Source organism: Bos grunniens, chromosome 21 (assembly GCF_055505025.1).
Source record: "Bos grunniens cultivar Pamir isolate PY7600 chromosome 21, Bosgru_T2T1.0, whole genome shotgun sequence".
NCBI lineage: Eukaryota > Metazoa > Chordata > Mammalia > Artiodactyla > Bovidae > Bos > Bos grunniens.
The window spans coordinates 13,839,483-13,858,272 of NC_141185.1; the positions used below are offsets into that span (position 1 = coordinate 13,839,483).

At 38.2% G+C, this 18,790-nt stretch overlaps 1 protein-coding gene across 3 annotated transcripts in view; it reads left to right on the forward strand.

Moving 5' to 3' along the window:
* TRIP11 (thyroid hormone receptor interactor 11) overlaps window positions 1-15,545 on the forward strand; it is a 69,185-nt gene extending 53,640 nt beyond the window's left edge. For all 3 annotated transcript variants that reach the window (XM_086363186.1, XM_086363187.1, XM_086363188.1), the window contains 5 exons: window positions 7,296-7,377; window positions 8,199-8,313; window positions 8,768-8,884; window positions 9,902-10,046; window positions 13,553-15,545. In XM_086363186.1, coding sequence (XP_086219312.1) covers window positions 7,296-7,377; window positions 8,199-8,313; window positions 8,768-8,884; window positions 9,902-10,046; window positions 13,553-13,773 — 680 coding nt within the window. In that variant the 3' untranslated portion in view covers window positions 13,774-15,545. The remainder of the gene's footprint in view (window positions 1-7,295; window positions 7,378-8,198; window positions 8,314-8,767; window positions 8,885-9,901; window positions 10,047-13,552) is intronic.
* Window positions 15,546-18,790: the final 3,245 nt, after the last annotated feature.

Here is an 18,790-nt window from a genome sequence, read left to right on the forward strand (position 1 = left end):
AGGGTTGCTAAATCTTCAGATCTTTCAGAAGACACCAGAAATGTAGACTTTGATGTGACATGTAATTTAAGTTAGAAAAGAAAAACCCTGTGGGCTGAACAAACATTTCTTTGTATCAGATTTAGTCCATGCTGATTTCCAACAGCTTTCAGAAATGGGTCACGGTTTAGTCTGTAGCTTAGAAAGCCATTTGTCATTAATATAAATCAGTACATACTAGTATACAGTGGTGATGATATTCAGTAAGTGGCAAAATTATTATTATGACTTTACTCGTTACTGACCCAATTGAGGCCCTTTCTTTTGCAATATGACAGGTCTGTGTCATATTTTAAAATTTTAATTTTTAAATTTAAAAATTAAATTTATAACTTGATTCACAATATTCAGTCTCTTAAAAAAAATTGTTTTGATATGGAAGAATGCAGTACAGATTATCTGAATTTTAATTTAAATGGTTGAGAGAGGAAGGTGGAGAGGGAAAGTAAATTTGATCTGGTTATATTAAAATATTTACATAAAGTCTCTTTCATATACATGTACTAATTCTAACTTAACTGTACAAATAATCCAGTAGACTTCAACATTGATAATTGAGCTTAATCAGATTCTAGTCTATTAAAACTCGTTAATGAGGATATACTGTATTCATAAATTTTTTTTGTGAGTTCTTTGCTAGGAAATGGAGTTTCAAAAATTACTTTTCATTCTGCAATTAATATTTATAATTATGGAACAAGAAAGCATTCACCATAAAAATTCTGTTGAAATGGTTGAAAAGAATTGAGTTATAAGACCAAGCAGATGGTAATACGTCTTCAAATGTAAAGAAATACAGGGTGCCTTTATGTTTAAAACTATAATTTGCTGTTATAGTGAAAGTGCTTGTATAAGTTGAAATTCTGTTAATAAGACCATTAAATTTTTAGCTTTTGCTTTGATTATATTTAATTGACCAAAGAGGCTAAATCTCCTTATATTAGATTTAATATATCAGATTTAAATTTATTTTTTAGGCAGCCAGTGCAAGTAAGACACCAGACCCAGCTTATTTACTGACATATCTTTGTGCTGTGCTTTAGTTCAGTTCACTTCAGTCTCTCAGTCGTGTCCGACTCTTCGCGACCCCATGAATCGCAGCACGCCAGGCCTCCCTGTCCATCACCAGCTCCCGGCGTCCACTCAGACTCACGTCCATCGAGTCAGTGATGCCATCCAGCCATCTCATCCTCTGTCGTCCCCTTCTCCTCCTGCCCCCAATCCCTCTCCACATCAGAGTCTTTTTCAATGAGTCAACTCTTCGCATGAGGCGGCCAAAGTCCTGGAGTTTCAGCTTTAGCATCATTCTTTCCAAAGAAATCCCAGGGCTGATCTTCAGAATGGACTGGTTGGATCTCCTTGCAGTCCAGGGGACTCTCAAGAGTCTTCTCCAACACCACAGTTCAAAAGCATCAATTCTTGGGTGCTCAGCTTTCTTCACAGTCCAACTCTCACATCCATACATGACCACAGGAAAAACTATAGCCTTGACTAGACGGACCTTTGTTGGCAAAGTAATGTCTCTGCTTTTGAATATGCTATCTAGGCTGGTCATAACTTTCCTTCCAAGGAGTAAGCATCTTTTAATTTCATGGCTGCAGTCACCATCTGCAGTGATTTTGGAGTCCAAAAAAATAAAGTCTGACACTGTTTCCACTGTTTCCCCATCTATTTGCCATGAAGTGATGGGACTGGATGCCATGATCTTCATTTTCTGAATATTGAGCTTTAAGCCAACTTTTTCACTCTCCACTTTCACTTCCATCAAGAGGCTTTTTAGTTCCTTGTCACTTTCTGCCATAAGGGTGGTGTGATCCGCTTAGTCGCTCAGTCATGTCCGACTCTTTGCGACCCCATGGACTGCAGCCCGCCAAGCTCCTCTGTCCATGGGGATTCTCCAGGCAAGAGTACCGAAGTGGGTTTCCATGCCCTCCTCCAGGGGATCTTCCCAACCCAGGGATCAAACCCAAGTCTCCCACATTGCAGGTGGATTCTTTACCAACTGAGCCACCAGGGAAGCCCAAGAATACTGGAGTGGGTGGTCTGTTCCTTCACTAGGGGATCTTCCTGACCCAGGAATCAAACCAGGGTCTCCTGCATTGCAGGTGGGTTCTATACCAGCTGAGCTTCCAGAGAAGCCCCAAATAACTAAATACTTGTAAGTATGAGCTCCGTACGTATTATACATGAATCTTGCTGGAGTGTTAGTCAGAGGTTAGATTTCTGACACCCCTTTGTTTCGGTTTTTGAGATTCTGTTTCCCATTTTAAGTTGAATTTGTCAGGGATAAAAATCACTAGTGAAATTGTGTAGTGGGCCCATGTGCTACTTGTGAGCTTAACTCCTCCAGGAGTCACCCCAGAGTTGTTTGAGCCCGTCTTAAGAGTCTTGGATTCTGCCTTTGACAATCAAAGACTACTGTGACTGCTCAGGTCACTGAATGGCCAGCTTTTATGTGCAACCCCCAGAGAAGCAAGTATTTTAATTAATGAGTGGGTTTCCCATGGGACCACTGCACAGGATGAGGACTAGGCCTCCACCACTCCCGTAAATTTCTCAGTCACCTGAGAAAACCGTAACCAGCAAGGAGCAGTCTTGTCCCTTTTTTTCTGGAGCAAAGCTCTCATGTGTTCTCACTTCTAGCCCGACAAATCTACATCTATAGACATACCTATAATAAAACCATATTTCTAATGTTCTTTTCTTCCTTGTATTGACTTCTTTGCCTTAGTTTGTAAAGATGACAAGGCAAAATGAAGGAAAAGTTATCAATGTTAACGTTAACCAAAGTGATACATATTATTGATAATAGTTAGGCAAGGTTGAAAGATGGTATTTTACGAAATCATATGAATGAGTTCTAGTACTTTATGTAGCACTTTACTATTTTGAAAAGTCATATTTAATCACTCAGTAGGTTCTCTCAAAATTTCTTGAGATAAGCAAGCTCATTTTGCAAAATAGACAGTGAAGTCTGGCCCTGGTGACAGGACCGTGATTCATATTTCAGGTCTTGGGACAGGAGCGCGATTTCATGCAGGTCTTCTGACTCTCAAGTCCTGCTCCAGCCACCTTTCTTTTCTCAGTGAGTGTATATTAGTCGTGCAGATATGTCTGACTCTTTGTGACCTCATGGACTGTAGCATGCCAGGCTCCTCCGTCCATGGAATTCTCCAGGCAAGAATACTAGAGTTGGTTGCCATTCCCTTCTCCAGGAGATCTTCCCAACCCAGGGATCGAACCCAGGCCTGCCTGCAGTGTGCAGGCAGATTCTTTACCATATTAACCATCAGGGAAACCCTTTCTTGGTCAGGTGGCTGTTAAATAAACTTGAGTCTTGTCCAAGGGAGCTTAGTCATAAAACAGCCAGTGAGTTTGTAAGGAGTGTGACCTAATTTTACAGTGCTTTCTAAAGACAGTATTATAGTACAGTGTTGCTAACCGCAAATAAAATGGAAAATTGTGTTGTACTGATTTGTTGTAGTCACTCACATTTTATGTTTACTTTTGATTTTAAATCAGGTGATGAAGACCCTGGCACCATCTCTCAGTATTACAGAGAAGAGGCTCTAGTATGGTTTTAGGATGTCAGATATTCAGAGTAACTCTTAACCTAAACCAGACCAATCCCAGTTACTTTGTTGCTCAACTTTAAAGTGTACCCTGTCCCTGCCCTTTTTTCCCCTTATAATTTCCAAAGAATTATTTTGGCATGTTTTTAGGTTATTTCACAGGGATGTTGTATTTGGCTAGATACTCACTTCTGAATAACTGTATTTTGCCTGCCCATATAAATACAATTCTGATTTCAAATTGTGGTTTGAATTAGTATGCAGTTTTTGTGGAGAAGTATTGAGAATCTGATGGGAGGAGAATAGGTATGCCTGGAGAAAAGAGCAATCTGTAGGGATCTTTGAAGTCAGTATTCAACTTTCTTTTCTAAGTCTTTCCTAGTTAATACCACCCTTCCAACCCTTTCCCCCAAAGTCCAAGGTTGTTTTCTAGACTCAAGTATCAGTGTCCGCTTAAACTGCTACTTGAAGTTTAAATAGTCCTCTGCATGTTTTCGAGGATAGTCACACTGTCAGTTCTCTTTCTCACTAGCTCAGGACTAGCTTATATTCTGATAATGAAAATTTTAAGAAATTTGTACCCTTTTATTTTGGCTTTAAGGATGTTTTGAGGGCTTCCCAGGTGGTGGTAGTGGTAAAGAACCCACCTGCCATTGCAGGAGACATAAGAGATGTGGATTCAATCACTTGGTCAGGAAGATTCCCTGGAGGAGGGCATGGCAACCCTCTCCTATATTCTTGCCTGGAGAATCCCATGGACAGAGGAGCCTAGCAGGCTACAGTCCATGAGGTCACAAAGAATCGGACATGACTGAAGTGACTTAGCACGCATGCGTGCAAGGATGTTTTGCTTCTATCTTTCAGAACACAGAGCTTTCAATAAGAATTTTACCAATATTAACTAATTTTCATCAAGAAAATATTTACTACTTGAACTTTATTAAGATGGATTTCTTGATCAGTTTTTCATAGAACAAAGTTTAATTTTTCTAATTTATTTTACTAAAGTCATTTTTATCAGAAGCAAGGTTGTGAATTTTACTCTGAAGATGTCTAGTTATCATTCAGTTTTCAGTTCAGTTCAGTCACTCAGTCATGTACGACTCTTTGCGACCCCATGGACTGCAGTACGCCAGGCCTTCCTGTCCATCACCAACTCCCAGAGTTTACATAGACTCATGTCCATTGAGTTGGTGATGCCATCCAACCATTCAGTTTTATCTTTTCTTTTTTAATGAGATAGTATAGTATAATGGTTGTATTCTGGTTATATTCCAAAGTAGTGTTATCCATTAAAAAAAATATAATGTAAGCCACAGTTAGAATTAAAAACATTTTAGTAGCCACATTTAAAAAGTAAAAAGATACTGTGAGATTAATTTTAATAATATATTTTATCTAGAATTTATATTGTATCTAGTATTTATCATTTTGAAATTTAATCAATATAAAAATCATTAGTTTTTAGAAGAAAGTAAATAGGAGAAGGGAAGTCTCAGAGAAAGGGAAGATGGGGGTTGGCTAAATTTGACCTTCTCTTCTGCCACCTCTCCATAGCCTGGGGCAGAAGTGGAGGAGGACAAAAGAGAAGACTGTGCTCCTCTGGCACTTACTTTAGTTGAGGAATGGGGTGGTTAATTCAGAACATGAATGAGAGATTAATTTACTTGATGTTCTTCCTCTGAATACTGAGAACTAGAAAAGGCCCCTTCACTAGAAAAGGCCCACTTGGCACCCTGGTTGGTAGTATATATGTGTCCATTAAGAATCTACAATGTCTTTTTCTGACCCAGACTTAAATAATAGTCTTGTTCTCTCTGTCTCTGTGTGTCTGTGTGTCTCTTAATGTCCAGGCTTAAATTCTTCCCTGGAAACACAGGAAAGGAAATGTTTGTAGTAGATTTTCCAAACACAAACCTTATTTTTATAATATGGTTATGACAACCATCTCTGTTTTGGTAAAAGTTAGCCTATTACATTTTGCAGTTGAGATTTTGGCAATTTGGAAAAGCCCCGGTTATTGCAAACAGTTAAACTGGACATTTTGTATATACGTTTAGTACTTAAATCAGAATTTTAGGCATTGTACAGACAGGATGAAAACATAAAGCAGATGAATCTGGCTTAACATGTAAGGTTCAGAGAAAACTTCTTTGAGGAAAGGACTTGGGCACTGAGATGTGAAGGGTAAAGAGTTAATATTAATAGGCAGTGCCAATGGAAAAGAGCTTTCCAGGCAGAAGGAAAAACATTTGCAGAGGTCTGCAGTGGGAATTGAGAGTTCAGAAATAAACCATACATTTCTGGTCAATTGATTTTTAACAAAGATTCCAAGAGAATAGTTTTTTCAACATTTTACTACTGGAACAACTAGGTATCCGCACATATAGGAACCTTGGACCCTTACCTCACACCGTTCAGAAAAAGTAACTCAAAGTGGATCATGGACCTACATTTTAGAGTTAAAACTGTGAAACTCTTAGAAGAAAACATAGGAGTAAATCTTTGTGATACTGAGTTTAAGCAGTGGCTTCTTAGACAAGGCAAGAAACATAAGAAAAAATAAATTAGACTCATCAAAATTAAAACTTTTGTGCTTCAAAGGATACTGTCAAGAAAGTGAAATGACTCCCCACAGAGTAGAAGGAAATATTTGCAAGTCATATAGTGGATAAGGAAGCTTGTATCCTGCTGCTACTAGCAAAATGCTGCATAACTCAAAGAGTAGGTTTGTGGAAAGAGGTCAAAGTCTAGTGTTCGGATGTGAATATTTCTTGATTTGAAAAGTTGAGCTCTACTGCAAAGCATTCTCCTTTACTTTTCTTTCAGAATGAAATTTGTAATCTAGCTTGATGTTAATAAGCATCTCTTTTGGCTCAAACTATCCGTTTCTGAGGAAACAGGTGTGGACTCCATGGGTCTGCTGAGAGTTCCTTAGTCTAGGAATCCACGGCTCCATGGCGTGGTTGATTATGAACAGGGTCTCTCCCTGTTGGAATTTTAGACTTTGCTTTCAATACTGTTTAGATTCCAAGTGTTCTGCCAAGACTTTACACATTTTGCTTCCTTTTCAAATAACTAAGAATTTAAAAATAAAATAGTCCAAACATCTTTCTAAATCAGTCAGAAGCTGTATAGTATCTTGCCTAGTCTGTTAGAACCAGTGATCTGAATTTTTTGCAGTTTACCTCAGGATACTTTGCCCTGGCAGCTGCCTCCTGAGCCATGGTCTTGATTGTGTTAGCTGCTTTCCTTCGTCAGCTCACCAAAAAAGAGTCCAGCCAGGAAAATGGAAAAAGGAAAATCTAAAATTGTCCTTTCCGTTTTTTCCCGTTAAAAAGTGGCTCTGGAAATGTTTCATGCAAGGAAGCAGCGGTGAAAAATCTCTTGTTTGCGCTTCAGCTTCTGAAGAGAATGAAAACCTTTGGTTTCTAAATTTTCTGTTAAAGAATTGATTATTTTATTGGGGGTAAACAATGTGAATTAATGCATACTCTGGCTTCTAGGTAATTTCTATACCAGAAAGCCTAATTCAGTGAACCAAAGAAGAGATGGACGTAATATTCCTAATTAGAATAAGTACATATATTCAAAATTCAGTAAAGATGTCGTAAATCTCATTATATAGTCATACAGATTATTTTAATCAGTTAATGACTATCTTATTCATGTATTTTAAAACAGATGAGCTCCAACAAGAAATGCTGGATGATGTACAAAAGAAATTGATGAATTTAGTAAATAGCACAGAAGGAAAAGTGGACAAGTATGCTCTGCCTTTTACTTTTATGTATTTTATGGGGATCACTTTTATGGTAAAAACAATTTCTACATGTAAATGTGTGTGTTAAGTTTTTAAAAACCTTTTGTTTTTCTTATATAGTGATGAGTTGCAGGTAGTTTTAATGAGGGGTCAGTAACTTGCCTTCTCTTGGTTTTTAAATATATTTTCCCAGCTTAAGATTCTTTTTCTTAAGACCATATGGAAGAGATCACCGCAGTACGAAGTACTTCAAAAATATGAAGTTTATTCTTACCATTCTTTTTTGTTCTCTTTATTGCCCTTAAGTGGACGTATCTTGCTCAAATGCATTAGGTGTGAAACCTAAGTATGTAGTATATATCTTAACATTTTAAAGATTTAGATATTATTAGCAAGTTTTTAATAAATGTGAATGAATGGGGAAATATAAGCATAACCATTAAGCACAAGAACTGTCCATCACCATTTAGGATAGGGAGGAGAGAGAAATCTGAAACGTCTCCTTATAATATCAACCTAAGCAGGCACTGAAAATTACTAATGAAGCACCAATCTCAGTTGATTATTTGATTGAAGAAAGTGGGTGGCTTGTTAAGTGATGTTTTTAAAGGGGCACATTTTGAGTTGTTGGTGATGTTCCTTAATTAGACTTGTCAAGATTTTGTTAAAGCTACTTTAAAATATTTTATTGTTTAGTGTTCTTTGTAATTAAGTGCTGTTTAAGTATAATTAAATATTTGTATGTTCATTATTTATTGTTTGGGTACACTGGATATTGAGACAACTGGCAAGTTAGCTTGTACTGTTTCTGCCTTCATTTTCAGAGTCCTGATGAGAAACCTCTTCACTGGACACTTCCACACACCAAAACATCAGCGTCATGAAGTGTTACGATTAATGGGAAGCATTCTAGGCATCAAAAAGGAGGAAATGGATCAGGTAACTGAACATTGAATGCCATTCTGAATATAACTAGAATACTTGGCATCATATAAAAGAATCTCAGTATATTTATAACTAAAATACTTGGCATCATATAAACATTTTTTCCCCTGTGTTTTATATAACTTTTGCTGAATACAATAATGTAGAAATGGAATCATTTTATATTACGGAGAAGATTTGTGCAGTTTGTATAATATTAGCTTAAATGTTTCATAACTTTAAGTCACCATTCGTATCAGAATGCTGAAAGTTTGAGAGATGACAGCCCTCAGGTTTTATTTGAGATAGTGCTGGGATGGCATTTCAGTGTATATATAGCTTCCGTCAGTAGGAAACTGGGAAATGGACTTGAAAAGCATGAGTTACTGCCATCTGAAATCATGTAAAAATGCTTCTGTTTTCTTTTCTTGTATTGATCATACTTTCCTCTTTTAAAATAATCTTTCAGTTGTTGACTGAAGACCAGGGTGGTGTTACCAGGTGGATGACTGGGTGGCTTGGAGGAGGATCGAAGAGTGTTCCCAGCACACCTCTGAGACCAAGTCAGCAGTCTCTGCTTAATAGTGTAAGAGTCGGCTTCGTTCTGGCCAAATAGGAGTAGTGACATCGTTGTGCCTCACATGCATTTGCAAAGAATTAGACTTCTTTTTCAGGTTGTTTTATACAGCCCTGTTACTTTGGAGTTGTGGAAACTGGGATCCAAAGAGGTGATTAGCTTATGGATAGAAAGCCAGATTTAATAGTTTTATTGCATATAGGTTTTATTTTAACATTTTGTTTACATGATACTTTTATTTTTCAAAATATTAACTGTTCCTTCCTTTGTTTTTGATCGTACTGCTATCAGCACATAATCATTTGTCTCTTACTACTAAATTATTAGATTCTCAAAGACAGAGGCTCTGTTTTATGCCTGTATGTATCTATATAGTCACTGAGCCAATTGAATGCTTATTGAGCACTTGCTGTGTGTCAGACTGTTTTGAGCATGGAGAGTGCAAGCTACGCACCAGATAGATGAAGTGCTTTTCTTCAGAAAAACTGACATTTCGGTCGGAGGTAGCAGTTAATTAACATGAAAACATGATCCCTGGTATACAGTAGGCGTCAAATGAGTATTAATTGAATTGAGTACCACTGTGAGTTAGAATGTGGAGTTTACTTCTTTATTTTATGTATTTATTTATTTGTTTATTTTTAACTAAAGAGGAAACTGAGGCTAGGTGACTTACCTGAAGCTGGTGAGAGATAGAACTCTTAAATTGAGTGGCATAAATTGAAAGGAAAGTTCTACACTACATTATTTTAATCTGATAATAATATTACTGGTGACCTTTTACTGTACTCATTGATTGGGTGCTACTGTAGAAAAACGCGATTATTTGATGCTTGTTTTCTGTTGATACCTGTGTATCAGTTAGAGTAGTAACACTTTTAATTGTTCATAAGGCTTGTTTATAAAGAAATGATTCAGATAGCATGACTAGTTTTTAATATGAATTAGAATAGCTGGTACAGTTTCTTGGTTGTAGTGAATATAATTTTATTATCTGCCTAATATATCCAAAATATTTCTTCTTAGTCTTTTTCAGAACTTTTTGTTAAATTTCTAGAAACAGAATCTCATCCATCTGTTCCACCACCCAAGCTTTCTGTTCATGATATGAAACCTCTAGATTCACCAGGAAGGAGAAAACCAGATACAAGTACACCAGAAAGTTTTAAAGGTAAAATCAGATACTTATTTTCTTTTCTACAATTTAAAAAGTTGATGATTCATGATTATGTTTTACAGTGATACTAACGGAAGTTTTAGTGTTTTTGAAAATGTGCAACAATTTCTTCCAAACTTCCAGTAAGGCATTAGATTTTGGCTTCATATGTATATTCTTATTGCAAGCTGATATTTAATTAGCTTAGGTTAATTTGAGCAACATGAAATATTTTCCCTTTATATATTGGAATAATTCTCTCTGCATAAGCCACATTGAATTATTCTTGGGAGTGCTTGATGGATCTGGTAAACCGCTGTTCACCCATTTTCCTTTCTCACTAATAGTGCTTATTGCTAATCAGTTAGAATTGTGGTTTATATAGTTAGAGAAAGACTTTTTTCCATGTGGTAATCTGAGTATTACACTCAGTAACCAGAGTTGGTATGTTAATAATATTTACAAGTGCAGTTTAGTAAACTAGCTCAGACATCCAAGAACACTATGAAGAGTTCGTATGTGTTGAAAGGCCTGCCTGGAAGCAGATGGTTTGGCGGTTCTACAATATGTGGACGTGGTTTTCTACCCTACTAGGTTGTAGGATCTTATTTGTGCTGTTCATATCCCCCATGCTGGCATGCAGTGCAGTCTTGAGTTCAGATTGAAGTGTAATGCGTTAGACTCTGCTCACGTGCACGTGCGTGTTCAGTCGCTCAGTTGTGTCTGACTCTTTGCTAGCCAGCGGACTGCAGCCCTTCAGGCTCCCTTGTCCATGGGATTTCCCCCTGGAGTGGGTTGCCATTCCCATCTCCAGGGAATATTCCCAACCCAGGGATCAAACCCGGGTCTCCTACATTGCAGGTGGATTCTTTACAGTCTGAGCCACTAGTAAAGCCCTTTAGGCTCTGTACAGATTCTTTATTGGAAGGGCTATATGTTTTATCTCGGAGAAGGCAATGGCACCCCACTCCAGTACTCTTGCCTGGGCAGCCCACTCCAGTACTCTTGCCTGGAAAATCCCATGGACGGAGGAGCCTGGTAGGCTGCAGTCCATGGGGTTGCTAAGAGTCGGACACGACTGAGCGACTTCACTTTCACTTTTCACTTTCATGTATTGGAGAAGGAAATGGCAACCCGCTCCAGTGTTCTTGCCTGGAGAATCCCAGGGACAGGGGAGCCTGGTGGGCTGCCGTCTATGGGGTCACACAGAGTCGGACACGACTGAAGCGACTTAGCATAGCATAGCATATGTTTTATCTGAAATCTTCATATTTTAATAGACTAACATGTTTGCTAGCTGGACTGTAAAGGTACATATTATATACTCTCAGGTTTATGTCACTTGCTCAGTACTTAAATTTGGATAAAATACTGAATTTATATTCTGAAATTTTAAGAACTTCTTTAGTCCTTCTCTCAGCTCTCAGAAGTCGCTCAGTTGTGTCCAACTCTTTGTGACCCCGGGATTGTAGCCTACCAGGCTCCTCCATCCATGGGATTTTCCAGGCAAGAGTACTGAAGTGGGCTGCCATTTCCTTCTCCAGGGGATCTTCTCAACCCAGGCATCGAACCCGGGTCACCTGCATTGCAGACAGACACTTTACTGTCTGAGCCACCAGGGAATCCTTCTTTAGTCCGTCCTTAGATGAATATTTCTATTTTCCTGAACTTTTATAGAAAGTGAAAGTAGTAAAATTATTTTAGGTAAAAGGTTTGTCTACTAAATTTAGGCTTTAGAAAAGTCTTAACTTTAATGTGTAGACTATACTAAAAACAGTTTTTTCTTGTTATACTAGGTTTTATTTTTCCTTTAATAGTTTCTGGCTGTGCTGTGTCTTCATTGCTGCAGGCTTGTCTCTGGTTGCAGCAAGCAGGGGCTACTCTTTGTTGCCATGCGTGGGCTTCTCATTGCAGTGGCTTCTTTTATTGTGGAGCGCAGGCTCTAGGGCCCACGGGCTTCAGTAGTTGCGGCTCCTGGGCTCTGGAGCACGGGCTCAATAGTTGTGGCTCATGGACTTAGTTGCTGCAAGGCATGTGGGATCGTCCCGGGCCAGAAATCTAACCCGTGTCTCCTGCATTGGTAGGTGGATTCTTTACCACTAAGCCACCAGGGAAACCCCAGTTTTAGCATCTTTCAAGATTCTAAAATTTATTTTGGCAGGGTCTCCCTTCCCTCCTCTCCTCCCCCTGCCCTTCCCCTTCTTTCCTCTCCTTTTCTTTTGTACACCTCCCCACTTCAGTTATCAAGTCACATGCCCGGCTTGATTTGTGTTGCTCAGAGACAAAAGCCAGAGCTTACCATGTAGCTATTTCAGAGTTTGGGAAATTGTCATTCACAGGAAAAAGTACAGCTTTCAGACCCAAGGGTGCTCAGTGATAAGTAGCTTTGATACATTTGTCTCAATGCTTTTTTGTTTTAGAGGCCTCTTTTATTTTAGTTTCCCATCACTGAAGAGGGTGTCTTTGAGGGGTTGCTTGTCTCTGAACAAAGAAGTTGTTAATGACCTTGGGTAATAAAGCAGAATTCTGTCAACTAAGACTTTAGGGCATAAACTAGGTGCTGTTCCAGTAAAAACTTAATTGTTCAGCCTGACTTCACAGAAAAATAATCTAATGAGAATTGTTTTCAAACCTTTGAATGTCTAAAAGATGACCGTTTAATGTGATGCATACATTGCTTTTTGTTTTGGTAAATTAATATTAAATCTGATTGTTATTATAATATGGATGCCAGTTTTTTTCAGGACCATTTTAATTATTTGGGCAAAACAAGTTCTCAAGTCCTCCCATCTTTCAAATGGTTAGATAAAATTTGCCTGGTGACATAGGAAACACTTTTTAGAAAACTGTTGTTATAGTAAATGACATTAATCCCCAGAACTGGGAAGCTCCCTATATGGTTCAAATGGCTCACTCCCCAGAGAGTATCTTTGCCTGTGTAATCCCCTTCCTCTTCTTTGTCCCCTCTAGGTGCACAGGTCTCTATCTGATTGCATCTCTCCTTCCCTACCTCATTCCATATAGATGGGAATCCCCTGGTGGCTCAGATGGTAAAGAATCTTCCTGCAGTATAGGACACTTGGGTTCAATCCTTGGGTCGAGAAGATCCCCTGGAGAAGGGAATGGCAACCCATTCCAGTGTTCTTGCCTGAAGATTTCATAGACAGAGGAGCCTGGTGGGCTAAGTCTGTGGGATCACAAAGAATCAGACACAATTGAGCAATTACCCCTTTCAGCACACAATACAACACACATAACTGGTATTAAGTATAAGACAGCAATAGTAATGCGTTTAATAATATTAGCTCTACATACAAATATTTCTCTCTCCCATTCCTTTCTCTTATTTATTGCTTCTTTATTTCACCTTGTGTGTTTCATAGACCCTGCTTATCAGATCCAGAACCTAGCAGCGTATAAGTTAAATTTATTTGGGGGCCAAATCTCAGAACCTAAAACACATGTATACCAGTGACCAGATAATATGTGGGAGACTAAATCATCCTTGTTTTGTCATCTAGATACAGCAGAATTCAGGGCTGGTAGAAGAACAGATGTGAATCCATTCCTGGCTCCCCGCTCTGCAGCTGTGCCTCTCCTTAACCCAGCTGGACTTGGACCTGGCGGACCTGGGCATCTCCTTTTGAAACCCATCTCAGACGTTCTGCCCACGTTTACGCCTTTGCCGGTGTCGCCTGACAACAGTGCTGGAGTTGTGCTGAAAGACCTTTTAAAGCAATAGATTATTCTCAAGCCAGAGCTGACATATATCGCACTTTAAAGAAACAAACCGTCAACACTATGTACATACTTTATCACTAAGTGGCCTTTTGGAAGAAGTCATGTATTTGTTTGCAGTTATACTTTCTCTAAGTTTAAACTAATATTCTTAATGCTTTTAGAAATCGCAAGAGTTAAAGGAGGAAGTGTTTGCTATCTTATCTCCTTTTTTCCCCCTGTCTCATTTGACCTAACTTAAGCTAGAAACATTCTTTTTAATTTTAATTTACAAAAGTAAGAAAAATAAAAAGAAAGACAAAAATACTAGTAGCTATATATCAGTTCTTTCCTTTTCAAGCTCATTTAAACTAGAGACGTATAGTTATCTTTTAAAGATAATCAGTAGATTTACCAAAAAAAAGGGGGGGGAGAAGAAAATAGTAGTGGCTTATCCACATAGTGTAAAAATTGATCTAAAGCATATTACTTATCTTTAGGCCAAGAACAGGGTTGTCCCTGGGAGGTGACGGTGTCCTGAGGTAGAAGGCGTGTTGTTTAGCTCTCTGCAGCTTCATCGTGTGTGTAGACTGAGCACAGAGAGCACACAGTTTCGTCCGGGATCCCCCTGCCCGCCTTTCACAGTCATAGCCGCCGTCTTCCCTCCCGGCTCTTGACCTTCTGGCACCCCTCACAATGCTCCTCTGTAATTTTGTCACTTCAAGAGTGCCATTCACTGGAATCGTGCAGTGTAACCTTTGGAGATGGCCTTTTTTCACTCACCATAATTCCCTTGAGATCCTTCTACGTTGCTGAACCTATCAGATGCTTCTTCCTTTTCACTGTTAAGTACATGTTGTCACTGTATGGTTTTGCTTTAAGAGCTAAAGTGTCTCATTAAAGATAACCATCTTAAAATGTTTCCACAACCCTACTCACAACTTTGATCTAAGTGTTAAATTGTACAGCTGCATTTACAGAACTATAATCAGCAATATCCCTAGATACACCACCTCCTGCCTCTATCTGAGGTGTTGACGTGAGAGGGATGGCCACCCAGGGGTCGTCCATCATCTTCACAGTCACCAGGGCAGTGAGTTACTTGGGCAGCACCAGCACCGGGTGTTTGGAACTTAACGGTGAGGGAATATCCCTTTAATTCTTTTATAAACCCCTCATAAAAATCCTGACTTGGAATTTAGTTATATCAGGATGTTCATGTTTGTATTAGTTGTTGAAGTTGTACATTTAAAGACATTTCTTTGCAAATTTTGTAAATTTCGATATGCCTTTAAAATAGAAACATCTGTATAATAAGGAAAGATGAAAATGATACTAATCCAAATATGTAAATAGGCCTGGCTCTGGCCAGGGCTAAATTTGGTCGTTTGTAAATTTTGCTGTGATTAACTGTATACTTTGTACTGTATTTAGAGGATTGGAAGTCATTATGTGTTGCTAGACAAAGCTTGTTTTTCTGGAAAATCTAGTAACTTAGACATTGCTGCTTCAGAACGTCCCCTGTCTCCTTGGCTAACTTATTTATATTGCCATTCTTTATTTAGTATACTTTAAAGGAAGTTGTCATACCAGTTCTATATTAGAACTATCAAACTGCCTCCTGTCTGTTTTGTCCACTATTATTTCTCTATGAAATGATTATTCTTAGATTTTATAAGGTCCTTTCAAAGATACTTTCACTGACTATCCTAAATTATTTGCTGCTTGCCATTGAATTTTCATTTCAGTGTGGAGCATCTGAAATAAAAGTTTCTCAGTTTAAAAAAAAAAAGAAAAGACAACGTGATCCTTTATTTTGAAGGAATATAATAACAGAAAAAAACTTCCTCTTTTAATTTGGAAAGGAGATGCATGGTGGGTATAAGTAGCATGTCATCATATTTAAATACCTTTTATGATATTTTCAGTATTTCCTTTCTTGCTTCCAAACAGCCTATCCCCGCTCACCCCATAGTTTAACAGAAGTTGGAAAGCTGTTATGGGTGGATTGCATATCTAAACATCCCAACATGACCTTACATGGCTGCTATTTTTAAAAGTATGTGACCTTGTCCTAATGCTGTAGTATCTAACGTTTCAATTGTATCATCATCGAAACTATAGCTCACTGGTATGCATACTAAGTGTTTGTTGATCCAAACCAGACATAACTCATCTACTTTTCTGAATTAAGTTGTGTCAGAGATGAACCATCTGCTCAAGGAATCTTCTTAGTAATCATATAGTGATGAAGCATATAATTCTGATGTTAGCAGTTGGATATTGCTAATGCTAATTTTATTGCAGTACTTTAACTACAGTAATTTTACTGTTTATTCCTCTAGAAACTTACTAAAATTTGTGGTTGCATTTTACCATCACTGCCACAGTTTTCCACAACATTCCTAATGGTTTTCAACTGCTTTATTGTAGTAGAAAATTCATCCAGCCGTTGGATTTGATTTTAGTATAATACTGTATTTCATGGTTATTTTTTAGTTCCTGCCATTATTGAGTTAAAAACTAAACAACAAAAACATGGGGGAAGAAGATTGACTTTCTTAAAACCATCCAATTAAATATTAAATATCCCCCTCAAATAAAGCATCTAGTTTATTTTAACCTTTTAATGGACAGTTGAAAGGAGGGAAAAGTCAAAATACTTTGCCAATCAGTAGATGGGAAACAAAACAACAGTGCTTCAGGAACAAGAGAGAAATAAGAATTGTTGATAAAGCACTATTAAGTATCATACTTAGGGCATATTATTTTTAAGGCTAATCAAGTTTTTCATATAAGAAAGTATTAAAACATCTTCCATTAATAAAAATTAATCTTTAATTTTGTAAACATCAAGTATAACATTTATATATTCCTATGGAAAAACTTTCGTGGAAAAAATAATGGTACTTGTAGTGATCTGACATTTGTGATTATTTGCCAGTCTTTACTTTCTAACCTATTAAGGTTTCTCTAGTTAAAATTGATAAGTTGTCTTTTGACTTTTAGGGAAATATCTTATGGAATATTTACAGTCCAACCTTAATACTGGCTTGTATTTTATGGAACTAAAGTCAGTGCATTTCTGAATTTCTCAGGAGCACTGCAAGGCAGAAAAACTAGTCCAAATAAAAATGATATATGTAAACTGGCAATGTCTTCATCCACAATAAAAAAAAAAAAAACTTTTAGCAAACAGCTGCTGACTTTTTCTTTAGAAGGGGGAGAAATGACTTACACATGTTGTTTATAGCAGCAGTTGATGAACTACTGAAGCTAATATCTTCAAGTGTTCACCGGATGTCTGCTGTTAGGGTAGTGTTTGAGCTTTGGAAATGTTAACTATGAACAGTTTAATAGATGCTCAAGGTTATGTGTGCGAAGAGGATCTGAGAGGTTTTAGCCAGGCCTTTTTTCCCCAGAGGTGATAGTATGCATCAGTGGGCTCGTGGTTTTTCTGCAAAATGATCGGCTATGTACTCAGTTTTTCTTAGATGTGGAACTTGGTTTTTTGGTTCGTTTGGTTTTTTGGCTGCACTTTGTAACTAGCAGGATCCTAGTTCCTTGACCAGGGATTGAACCCCTGCCCCTTCTGTTGGCAGCTTGGAGTCTTAACCATTAGACCACCAAGGAAGTCCCAGAACTTGTATATTTTTAACTATTCATGTGGTAGGATTGGAAGGAACATGAGTTTTAAAGTTGAGAGATGGATTGGAGTACAGATTTTGAACCTTTCTGTGTGACCTGTAACAAACTACTTTCACTGTGTAACTGATTTTTCTTGTCTCTAAAATAATGCCCACTATTCAACTTAAGGGGTTATAAGGAGCAAATGACCTGTTCATTGATTTCCTGTTGTTCAGTCACCAAGTCATGTCTGACTCTGCGACCCCATAGACTACAGCACACCAGGTTCCTGTGTCCTTCACTGTCTCTCAGAGTTCGCTCAAATTCATGCCCATTGAGTCAGTCAGTCAATAATTGAGTTATCTAACAAACTCATCCCCTGCTTCCCCCTCCTCCTTTTGCCTTCAGTCTTTCCCAGCATCAGAGTCTTTACCAATGAGTCGACTCTTGGCATCAGGTGGCCGAAGTAGTGGAGGTTCAGCAATAGTCCTTCCAATGAATATTCTGCATTGATTTCCTTTAGGATTGACTGGTTTGATCTCTTTGCAGTCCAAGGAACTCTCAAGAGTCTTCTCCAGCACCACAATTTGAAAGCATCAATTCTTTGGAGCTCAGCCGTCTTTATGGTCCAACTCTCGCATCTGTACGTAACTACTGAAAAAAACCATAAGCTTTGACTATACACATCTTTGTTGGCAAAGTGATGTCTGTGCTTTTCAATATGATGCCTAGGATTTGTCATAGCTTTTCTTCCAGGGAGCAGGCATCTTAATTTCATGGCTTCAGTTACCATCCACTGTGATTTTGGAGCCCAAGAAAAGAAAATATGTCACTGCTTCCACTTTTCCCCCTTCTATTTACCATGAAGTGACAGGATCAGATGCTATGATCTTAGTTGTTTGTTTGTTTTTTATGTTGAGTTTCAAGCCAACTTTTTCAGTCCCCTCTTTCACCTTCATCAAGAGGTTCTTTAGTTCCTCTTCACTTTCTGCGATTAGAGTGGTATCATCTGCATATCTGAAGTTGATATTTCTCCCAGTAATCTTGATTCCAGCTTGTGATTCATCCAGCCCAGCATTTTGCATGATGTACTGTGCATATATGTTAAGGATGGTGGAGTATACAGCCTTGTCATACTCCTTTCCCAGTTGGGAACGAGCCATTCTATGCCTCGTTCTATCTGTTGCTTCTTGACCTGGGTACAAATTTCTCAGGAGACAGGTAAGGTGGTCTTGGTACTCCCATCTCTCTAAAAATTTTCCAGTTTATTGTGACCCATACACTAAAGTCAAAGGCTTTAGTGTAGTCAATGAAGCAGACACAGATGTTTTTCTGGAATTCCCTTGCTTTTTCTCTGATCCAACAGATGTTCACAATTTGATTTCTGGTTCCTCGGCCTCTTTGAAAGCCAGCTT